Source organism: Geospiza fortis, unplaced genomic scaffold (assembly GCF_000277835.1).
Source record: "Geospiza fortis unplaced genomic scaffold, GeoFor_1.0 scaffold112, whole genome shotgun sequence".
Lineage (NCBI taxonomy): Eukaryota > Metazoa > Chordata > Aves > Passeriformes > Thraupidae > Geospiza > Geospiza fortis.
The window spans coordinates 24389232-24400680 of NW_005054298.1; the positions used below are offsets into that span (position 1 = coordinate 24389232).

At 41.6% G+C, this 11449-nt stretch overlaps 1 protein-coding gene across 1 annotated transcript in view; it reads left to right on the plus strand.

Moving 5' to 3' along the window:
* The window catches only part of CCNYL1 (cyclin Y like 1), a 37598-nt gene extending 26393 nt beyond the window's left edge, over positions 1 to 11205 (plus strand). Inside the window, exons 8-11 of the mRNA XM_031058635.1 lie at positions 3 to 50; positions 2014 to 2180; positions 6553 to 6715; positions 9475 to 11205. Of these exons, the coding sequence (XP_030914495.1) occupies positions 3 to 50; positions 2014 to 2180; positions 6553 to 6715; positions 9475 to 9591 (495 nt within the window). The 3' untranslated portion in view covers positions 9592 to 11205. The remainder of the gene's footprint in view (positions 1 to 2; positions 51 to 2013; positions 2181 to 6552; positions 6716 to 9474) is intronic.
* The last annotated feature ends 244 nt before the right edge of the window (positions 11206 to 11449 follow it).

An 11449-nucleotide genomic window follows, 5' to 3' on the forward strand; every position in this document is an offset into this window, starting at 1 on the left:
TGCTCTTCAGCGCGGCGCAGCTGACAGCAGAATGTGCAATAGTCACACTGGTAAGGGCACTGCTGCAGCTCCTGCCTCTGCAGGGCTTCCCCCTCTCCTCCTGCAGAGATCTGGGCTGAACTGGCATGAAATAGTTCAGAATATCTCATGAAACCCTGTTAATGACAGCACAGTACAAGTGAGTTCATCATAGATTTCTAAGTAGTCACAGAAGGGATTAAATAAAAGGGCAGTTCCCTTTTCTGTGTATAAATACGTAATGCTTAATTACTTGCCCAATAAAACCCTGTTTGTTTCATAATACATAACTCACTGAAGAAGCTTGAGAAGAGCAGAACAGTGGGATTGTGATTAGATCATACACAAAGACATTTTTTATTTCAGCTGTGTGCAAGTTGTTAGTTTTGAATTCATATTAACCACAACTGTCCCAAGGGACCAAGAGTCAATCCTATAGGAACTCCAGGAGAGGATCTTTCTCATTATGTCCTTCAATTATTGCCATCTTTCTACCAAACTTTTTTTTTAATTAAGCCAAAGAGGCTATTACTTTTTTCCCCAGGTGAGATGGAGGTGCTTAGAATTTAAGAACAATATTACATTACAATTCGTTGTTTGTTTTCAGAAAGCATGATGGATTTTAAAATTCATCATTTACAATGATTTTTAAATTTTTTATAGATACATATATTTGTGTGTGTATGCATATATATATATGAGAGGAAATTTAAATACCACAACATGTATAAATGCTACTTTAGACTGTCTCTCAAACTGCACTTTGTTGCACACTAATCTTCAGTCTTCATTGTGGCTTCTTTCTGACGAACAGTGTGAAAGGAGAACAGAACTGTCACCAAAAGACACTATAGCAATTAACCAAACTCAGCCTGAAGGACTCTCTTTAATAAGGAAATGAGCTGTTGTAACTCTGAAAGTAGTTGGATGTTTTCCCTTTTTCAAATACAGGCATGCAATTTTGACAGAACAAGATGACAGCTAACCCTGGGCAAACTATGTGAAGTGTTTACATAAAATGGAGTTGGCTTTTAAAGTGAATTTTACCACTAGATGGCCCTGTTATTATAGGAACACCTTTAGGCTATTTGAAGGCTACAAGCCAAGGATGGGAAGAAAGCACGGAGAGAACTCAGTGACAAAGATTAATCCTTCCCTTAGACCTTAATAGGTGGAGCTTCTCTTACCCACTAATTTATCTGAAGCTACATTAGAAACTTGGATTTAGATGAGGGAATATAAAAGTAAAAAGAATTTCTATTCAAATTTGAAAATTCATATTTCTTAGTACATGGATCATTATAGGAGTGTGAATAGTAGAGAATTTTCAAGGAAGAGAGAGATCCAACATCCTGGAGTTGGTTTGAGATCTCATGGGAGGAAAAGACCAAGGCACATCTTTGGGCTTGGGCTTGTCTCACTGCCTGAGCAGTTGGTGATGGAAATGAAGGGATTGACGTCTGTTCTAGACAGGGTAAGACAGAAATAGCACTAAAGGCCTTTCACTGTGGAATGACAGCGATTGACACATCTTTGTCCCATCACTAGACAGCAAATGCAGGGTTTAGCACTTCCTGTTAAGCTCCAAGTGCTGAACCTTAACCAGGATGAAAGGCTGATGTGGTGTGCAGTGATCTGCTACCCAGGCAGGCCCTGAGGAGAACCTGCCAGTGATGTGTGACTGGGTGACAGAGCTGGAGCAGTGTCTCCCCAGAGCAGCAGTGCTCATTGCCCAGAACTCACACCTCACTAGCTGCTGTGTACCCTGGTGGTCCAGCTCTTGGGGGAAAATAAAAAATGGAACCTGTAGCTCCTGAAAATTTGGATTCTTAAGTGTAAGTAGTAATGACTGATGCTTATGTTGACACACTTAACAGTAAAAAATAGTCCTATTGGACTGGCATGTTTGCTGCTCAGCTCTGCTCCAGGTCTTAATTACACATATATAATTGTGAGGTTTTGTTGTTTGGTTATTTTCCCTTCTTCTTTGTGTAGGTTTATTTGGAAAGGCTTTTAACCTATGCAGAGATTGACATATGCCCTAGTAACTGGAAGAGGATAGTCCTAGGAGCTATTCTGCTGGCTTCTAAAGTCTGGGATGATCAAGCTGTGTGGAATGTGGATTATTGCCAAATACTGAAGGACATTACTGTTGAGGACATGTAAGTTGCAAGGTTTGGGTAGTCTACAGTGGTGGGGTTTTGGGGTTTTTTTTGTATGTGATAGTTTTTTAATTTATGGTTTTTAAATAGCACGTGATCATGCTGAAAAAAATCTCTCTCTGTTGCTATGATATATAGGTATATATATATATGGTGTCTATTTAGTGTCTGGCCTCATTCTCTTTTTTACCTCAAGAAACTTTGGATAATTACCCTACTTTGAGACAAATCTCTATTAATAATTTTAATTACTTGTGTGAGTGACTTCGAAGTTAGTTTTCTTTACCTTGTTCATCTCAGTGATGAGCCATGGAACTAAACTGCCCAATTTATAGTCTTATCAAAAGGTTTTTTACAAGGAAAAAAAAATTTGTCCCCTGCCTTTTCTGTTTTAGAATTTGAAGAATTGCAAGGTAAACCATAACTTGGGACTTTCATGTGTGCTTTTGTGTCCAGTTAAGGCCTAAACATCTCAAGGTCTGAGCTCTAGTGCTGCTGCTGGCCAGCAGGTGTTGTGTGGGTAGCTGTGGTTGCCTGTGTTACACACAGCTACTGCTACACCTTATCCTCTCTGGGTCGGCTCTTAGATGTCCTTACAGTGCTGAAAACAAAGTCCTCAGTCTTATTACTGCTGGTTTTTGTAAGGCTGTTTCTTAGATGTATTTTTGTCTTAGACATCCATTTCAGTTTCTGAGAAATTTTGAATCTGCTGTCTTTTCCTGCTGCACTCAGCTTTAAGCCAGATTGTGCACTATGGGAAGATATTCATCCTCGTGGCTCCAGGCTCATACTTTGGGCTGGAGCTCTGTTTATGTGAACTGTAGTTGGCCCATTAGGTTTCCTGTTAAATTCCTTCTCACAAAGTTCTATCTCAGAACTTTGAAACATCAATATTTTTGTTTTAATTCTGTTTGCTAGCTTTTTCTCCTATTTCTCTTATTATCACAGGTAGAAATTATACAAGTCCAACTTAAAACACCAGGCTTTCTGGCCTTGCTTTCATGAGATGCTTTGTGTGTGTTTGAGGTGAATCACAGGGCTGTGCCCTGAGCATGTGTGCAGGCCTGTGCAGTGACAGCCAGTTCTAGCACAGGAGCAGACTGAGCTGGCAGAGCTCTGCACACAGCACTGGGAGGCTGCCTGTGTTGTGGGGCAGTGTTCCTGCCCCAAGCTCTTCCCTGGATTCAGCCCAAACTAATGTTTCAAATACAGTAAGTAGTTATTCATTTGGGACTCTTCAAGAGGAGGAATATCTAGTTTTCTCTCTTTTAGGTGGAGGGCTGTATTTCTAAAAATGAGGGAGTTTTCTGCACCAAAACAATTTTTATTATTCAAATTATTTCACATCTCAAACAGCAACCACTGTTACTTGTTTTATACCTACCTCTTGCCTGGGAGTTCTTTGTCTCAAAATGTAGGACACTGCCAGCTCTGCTTTCAGGAAAGCATAATTAGTGATTTTATACAATGTACATCTCCACTTAGCCTGGCCCTGAGTACTTACCTCTCTGAGGAACATACTTTAAGCATTGCTGCAAATAACTCTGAGATGGCTGAAGTGGGGTCAGCAAAGCCAGAAGTGCTGGAGTGTACATCTTGCTCTTTTTGATGTCTCTTCTTCTAGCCCTATTTGGGACAAATCAAATTGATAGCACAGAAAATATCTTTAACAAGCAGGATATTTATCCTCTATTGCCAGTGCTGGGTCTCTTGAAATTGTCAGTACTTGCATTTTCAAAGCAGTGATGGTGGTAAGGAAAATAGATGGAATTTAGGCTTTTTTTCCCCCTCCAATTTGAGGATGGAATTTTTGTAATCCCATCTCATTTGAGATAATTTAGATCTTTGAATTTAGGTATAGGCAGACACTGTACTACCCCCTTCCTGACAGTGGCACAGGATGTTCATCCCAGGCTCTGCAGCTGGACAGACTTCAGCACTCCTTGGCTGGATAACATCACCATCATAGGGACCTTGGAAAACTGCTTCAAATACTTGGCAGTTTTAAGTTTACAAGCCTACCTTCAATTCATGGTTGGTACATAGTTATTGTGAGTTTTAGTAGTTGCAGTATTTTAAACCAGTCATTTGATAATGAGTATTCCAAATACAAATGTTAGTGAGAGAAAATAATTGGCAAAGGATTTCAGTCACAGTTGCATTCTGATGTTGGAGATGGCTGGTGATGCTGCCAAAAAATCCCCCTGAAATCCCAGCAGTTCCACAGCTAAAGACTGCTTGGCAGGACTCTGCCAGGTGTCACTCCCTGAGTGGGCCATCCCTGTGCAGGAACAGCCCATCTACAAGAACTGGTGGCAGGTTCTGTTTGTGAGCTCCTCTGACCTCTTCTTGGCTCTCTCTATCTAGAAGGATCTCACTAACCTGACAGATGCTCTTGTTGAACCACTGCAAGCCAAGCACAGAGGCTGCACCACTCTGGAACTGGCAGAAGGTTTTATGTCTGATTTAGTTCACCCAGTTTGCAAATCTGTGTGTGTGTGTGTGCTTACAAGCCAGGCAGCCCTTGTGAAGGCAGCACAGCTGCACTTCTCCCCACCAAACTCTGCCTCCACTGCTCAGAGCTGTGCTGGCAGTGCCCCCAACAGCTTTGGGTTTTTTTAGGAGCTGGGAGCTCCTAAAATGCCACATGTGCTCATTTGCCTTTGCCTCATCCTACTCAACATAGCTGAAGTGTTTATCTCAATTTTTCTATCACAAGCCCTTTTCTATTTGCCCAAGGCAAAGGTGGGGTTTTTCAATGAAAGACATTTTTCTTTTGGGTTTTGGGACATGATAGTTTTTTGTTTTGTTTTACTTATTTCTAATGGGAAAAAAATCAAAGGAAATTCAGTTGACATTTGGAAGTCATCCTTTGTCAGAACTTGCTAGCTTTGATGAGACCGAATCCATAATTGCTGAAAAATTAACAGTACAGCTGCTAATCTTGCTGTGATTGTTTGTAAGGGGACACATGCTGTTCATTCTTTAGGCTACATATATTTGTAAATAAGGCACAGAAAAAACATGGACATTATCCTTTCCCAGGTTTGAAACCACTGTTAATAGACTTGTTAATCCAATGAAGAATTGTATTTTTACAGAATTAAAATGTATTAGCCTAGTGAGTACAAAAGGGGCAGTGAAGAGCATTTACTCCCAGGGTAAATCAAGCTCTGATCAGCTGATCATCAAAACATTATCTGATTTACATTTCTATAGGCTTATGACCATATGAACAGGAAATTAATTTTGGCACTAGGTTCAATGATACTCGAGTCTGCTGTGCTAGAAGGAAACACAAAGCTGCTATTCATACTGAGACCCACCACCCAATACAGGACAACACAGATGATTCCTTGATTTATTTGCCCCCGCACTGATAGGTAAAGCATCCATTTTAAAAGCTCCCAAAAAAGCAGTAACAACCTTGGCACTGACTTGGTGCAGCTCATCCTCTGGTGTATTCACAGTTGGCCTGTACAGCTGCTAAATTCTGTTGGAACAGATTTGCTACCTGTAGGGGCTGTTGTTGAGTTGTTGAACTGAATTGCTGGGTTTGTGTACCACCAGTTTCTTTTTAGGTTAATTTGTAAAACATTGTTTCTCCTCTGTAGAACATCTCTTCTTTAGCTGACCACATTACAGTAGCTGAAGCAGGTTTTTTCATGTCATGGCACTCTCCACGCTTTCCTCCGAGTATTTTGCCCAGTGAAAACAGACAAGAGTAAAAACTGGACAGTGCCCTTTGACATAGTACTTTGTTATCCTGCCTAATGCTATTGAGGAGAAAATTCCTTCTCCCACCTAATGCTGCTTATTTATTTATTTATTGGAGATGAATCCATGTTGCTTCAAGAGGCTTTTTTCTGTGAGATAATAGCAGCAGCTCTTCATAGATCCATTTGTTGCCGTGGTGATCTGCCTACTCCTTTTGTTAGTCCGCCTCTGCTTCAATAAACCCCCTTCCTGTTATCAGCCTGGTGAAAATGTCTGCAAGTTCTTCAGAGCTAATAAACAGCATACATCATTCCTTTCATCTGATCACTATAGCGTGGGGCCGTATGAGAGTGAGAATGGCGCATGAATTGTACAGCTGCACTAATGGAACTCGGCAGAATGAAGCTCCCGCTCCGCCGGGCGGGTGCACACAGGGCACTGCCTTCCGAGCCCAGCCCGAGGTGCCAGCACTCAAAAGCTGCACCTTGTTTGGAGCACCAGGGAATGACCTGTCTCTCAAAACTAATAATGCAGAGCTCTCCGTGACCTGTTTCAAAGTTGCTGGGTTTAAAACAAGCTTGAGGTCTCTTCAGTGTTTTCAGTCTGCTAAAACAATCTTTTTTTTCCTTTGTCTCCCGTCCCTTACGCCTCTTAGGAACGAGATGGAAAGACACTTCTTGGAGCTACTGCAGTTTAATATCAATGTTCCTGCCAGTGTTTACGCCAAATACTACTTTGATCTTCGCTCCCTAGCAGATGACAATAACCTGAGCTTTCTGCTGGAGCCTCTCAGTAAAGAGAGAGCACAGAAGCTGGAGGTAAATGGTCTGAGAGTGGCTGAGCTGGGGACTCCTCTGTCTTGTATGAGTAGTAAGAGCATCTGTTGCTAATCATGTTAAGTGGCAGTTAGAAAAACTAAAAAGCTTTTAGATTAGTGTATTACAGGGTAATTTAACCCTTTTATAAATACAGTTAGCACTTCTAAAACCATGCATAGGTTAAGCTAGAATTCTGAGGAAAAAAAGGGTTTTGGAAGAGATTACAAAAGTCTAGCAGATAGCAGAATAAAATGGATGTTATTTTGGGAACCGTAGTTCAGCTAGGCTACTTAAGATTGAAAGGATTAATGTCATATGTAATGGATTGTCTGTCCTTCCCTGGTCACAGTCTGTATTCCAAGCACCTAGAGACAGTCACACTCAGACCCTTCTAAATACTACCAGCTGAAGGTTTCCCACTGCATCCCACTGCACAGCTGCTTTTAGATTTAGAGGGAGCACTCTTACTGCTCTCATGCTGTAATAAACAATTTATCTGGGGGCAGCTGCAGAAATAAGTTGTGGCTTCCCACCTTTACAAAGAAACGTTGCTTTAAGATAAACTTTTGAAATAGCCCCTTGTTGGGAACCCTTCAGAATGCCCAGAGGGGTATAAATGCAGATCACTGTCCCTTTCTGCTCCATGGAAAGGCTGCCCTTGTGGGGAGGCCCCACAGGCTTCCTGGCACGAAGGCTCATTTTAAAAAGCTTTAACTTCTGCACAGTCAGTCTTCCTAGTTGCTGGAGATATGTAAGACTTTTTGAAAATATACAAGTTACCTGGGTTCACAGGGAAATTTCTTGTTGGATCAATGCAGCCTTTCATCTGTCCAGGTTTAATTGATGACTCTGCATGTTGTTTTGTTGACCTTTCAACAAAAGCATTACTACAGGCCCTGTACACACTGATACCACAGTCCCTTTCAGAGAGGGGTGTGCTGCAGATTCTTGGCTTATATTGTTCCATTGTCCACCCCCAATAATTCTGCCAAGGGCTAGGGATTTTATTTTGTCCCATAAGTGCCTGAAATTCAGGAGTAAGTGGGATCCCTCCTGGTCCTTTGGAATGAGAAGTATGATACGCCTATGAATTCCTCTATTTAGAGTTAAGCAATGCAGCTCTTCTGCTTTGTCTCACCCTTGTTACTTGCACTTTAAGCTAACACTGTCACTAATTGTAAATGTGGTTGTAGGGCAGTTCATAGTCCACAGGAAATTGTTTACTGAACTGCTCAGTGCCAGGGCATAAGTGGATGATTTACAGATTGTGAGCCTGTTTTGTTTCTTCTCTCTTAGTATTTGGGGGCTTGGTATTTAAAACCAGCGTAATTTTCAGACCACTTTGTAATTTGCTATCATGCACTTACTAATGCATGTATATTGGACATTTTGGGGTTTAATTCTAAAATATGATAAATATTTAGACTATTTGCTAAAATTTTTTATTCTGCTTTTCAGTTAGAAGCGTATAAGCAGCTGATAGGAGCCTGTATAAAGCAGTGAATTAGTGAATTCCAGAAACTGAAAACTGATTTACACCATATGGGCAACTGGGGCTAAATATGTCAACACAGGTTGCTGTGTGATGGATGTGCTAGCATTAAAGCAGGATGGAGAGTGTGTCTGGTCTTGCACCAGGAGCTCATGCCGCCAGTGTCTCAAAGAATGCCACTCTTGAGCCAAATGCATGCCTCCAGAAGGTCGGCAGAAATAAATGTAAATAATTATTTTAAAATACACTTAGAACTTTATTCATGCTCAGAGTGCTTTTCACCTTTTGAACTTGCAGAACACTGGGCTGTGCTGAATGGGTGCTGCCTTAAAGGGAAGGTACAGGCTTGTAGCTGATCACAGGACTCTGAAAGTTCATCTGGTGATAGGTGGTAAATTATTAATGGAAGTAAATGCTCAGGGCTGAAATTCAGTTTGACTTTTTTATTACAGGTATCCTTATTAATTTGCATTGATAATGCCTGAAGGCTCCAATCAGAAACAGACCTTGCAGGGGAGGAGACACAGTATTTTTTTGACAATTGTGTTATTAGGATTTAAATAATTAGGCTTGTTACTAGAACAGCTAGATAAGCAGGGCAAAGGCAAGCCAATAAATGGATGAAAAACCAATTCAACACTGGACTGTCTACATGTGCTAATATTTAATTGCTATAATAAAGTACCATGGCTGCCCTCCCATCTCAGATCATGGGGTTGATCCTGGTAAGAGAGACTATGTTGGGAGTGAGGGTGTAGAGAAGGTAAAGGCAAAACAGACACCCTAGTAGAAATTAATTTCCTTGGCTTGCTTGCCCTGAGTGGCCAAGGGTAAGATGCCCAAGGGAGCACAGAAAGCTTTTCAGTTTGAATCTTTTCTCTCAGAGAAATGCCTGTGTGCGTTTCTGCACTGTTGAAATAAAATTTTCTGTGTACTAGACCCAGCTACTGGGGTGATTTTCAACATAACTTCCACAAACTTAAGTCTGAAATGGATCCAAGTTTTTCATTAGATAGTGAGAGTAGTAAAATAAAGAAGATACTTGCATGTGGAAACCACTCACCTTCTTTAGGTCTACCTTTCTGATGGGTCATGTTTACCTGGGGACAGACCCCATTACTCTTTTCCCTCCAGAGTAGTCCTTATTTATTGCCATTTTGGAGAAAAGCCAGAAGTGTCACTGCTGCAGAGCACCTGTAAAACCTCCCTTGGAACGTTCAGACCTTCCTAATGCAGGTTTTGTATTTTGTGTGTGTGTGATGTGCAGGCAATCTCCCGGCTGTGTGAAGACAAATACAAAGACTTGTCCAAAGCTGCTATGAGACGATCTTTCAGTGCTGATAACTTGGTTGGTATCCGCCGTTCTAATGCCATCCTCTCGTGAGGAGAGAGCGAGGAGCAGCACCAGGAGCAGCATCCCAGGAGCCGCAGGAATCACCACTCCACGCACGCCAGCCAGCCCGGATGGTGGCTTCAGCAACGGGAGGCGAGAGTGAGCCAGCCAAGGGAGCCCAGCGCTGGAGGAACACATGGTGCAAAAGACAAGACCTTTGTCAAATCAACTCTCTCCTCCTTCTGATGTATCCAGAGGTGCAAAAACAAAACTTATCTCCTCTCCCCCACAGATGTTTGCTTACTATGTAGGCCTATAGCTGTGAACTCTTGAGGTTTTTAATAATAAGTAGTTTTAAATTTTAGAATTTAAACACTAACCACATGACTATAGTTACAATGTTCTTCCCTCCTCTCCCCTGTCATCCAGAGTCTTCGCTGCATTTGTATTTCAGGTCAATGCAGCATTAACAAAAACAACACATGGGACTCTTAAAGTATAAAGCCACTCTGGAGCTGAAAACAGTAGCATAGACACGTGTTGATGGCTTTTCCCTGGTTTGGCTACTAAAAGCTGCTATTATTGGTGATGTGTTCATACCAAGGAGCTGCCCAGCAGGAAGGAATTCCATCTCTGCACCCACAACTTCACTCCAGTAAAGATTGTCAAAAGACTTTGAATGTTTTGACTGGGAGCAGAGATACGGTTTTATGTATTGTTAAAATGTATAGGGTCCATGCTGCATTTCTTGTGAATTATGGTGCTTCTCTCATTTTCTAATACTTATATTGCTCTGGAAGAGATTTAATCTGTGTATTTTTCTGAGGCATTGAATGAAAAAGTTGGTCTGGAAACATCATCACCATCCCAAACAGTGTAGCAATCCAGTGGTGAATGGCGTGTGTGCAGCACTGCTTCTCTGAGTTCTACTGCAGATCTCTTGTGCTATATACAGTGAGTTCCTAAAGCTGATATTGTGCATCCATCTGGCTCTCCTTGGGTTTCAGTTTCCTGGGAGGAAGTTACATTCATAATGAGACAATAATGAGTTTGAGAATCCTGGACTACCTATCAAGGTAGATGGAAAGATATTGTGTTCAACTGAGAATTATCAAAAGCTTTCTATAAACCTTTTTTTTTTCCCAAAGTGAATTTTATCTTGTACAACTGCTCTAGAGGCTTGGGGTTTGCTCTTTCTGAGACTTTAGAACAGAGCTTACTTTCAAGCTCTGAAACTCAACTCTAAACAGGATAAGTATTATTGTAGACTCTTCCTGTTACAAGTCTTTGTAGTATCTTCCCTTCTTGGATCCAAATAGGTTCTAGGCAGTGTCCTAGGAGATCTCCCTCCAAATGACACGGGTTTTGTGCACTTCCTCTTACGGCCAAGGCCCAGAAACTTACACTGAACAACAAGTCCATCTGCCTTTGGGAGTGGGGCTGTGTGAGCGCCATCATCAGTGTGGCTGCACTCAGCTGTTCAAGTGATGCATACAGCCTTTTGCAGTATGCAAATGTGCCAGCCCCTGGCTCCCAAACCCACGGGACTTGGCACTTCAGGTATTGATCACAATTCAATACTGAAAATAACACTACATCTTCAGGTGGTTTTCCTTTCTCATGTTTGTATTAAAAGAAAAGCTAATAAACTCTATTTTAATTAAAGTTAAAGGTGAAGGGTGTGTTCTGTACAGCTGTTGGATTCCACTGCCCCTCAAAAAAGGAGGGAAAAAAAAAAAAGAGAAACCCCAGTGGTGTGTGTGAAGGCCTCTCCATTGTCCACACCAGCCTATCACCTTCATTTGGTCCCCATGGGCTGGCAGTGTCTGGGAGCAGGCAGCAGAGATCTTCCCATACGCTCTTTGGGTTTAGAATTTGACTGGGCTCTCAAATAAAACCACTCACTGAC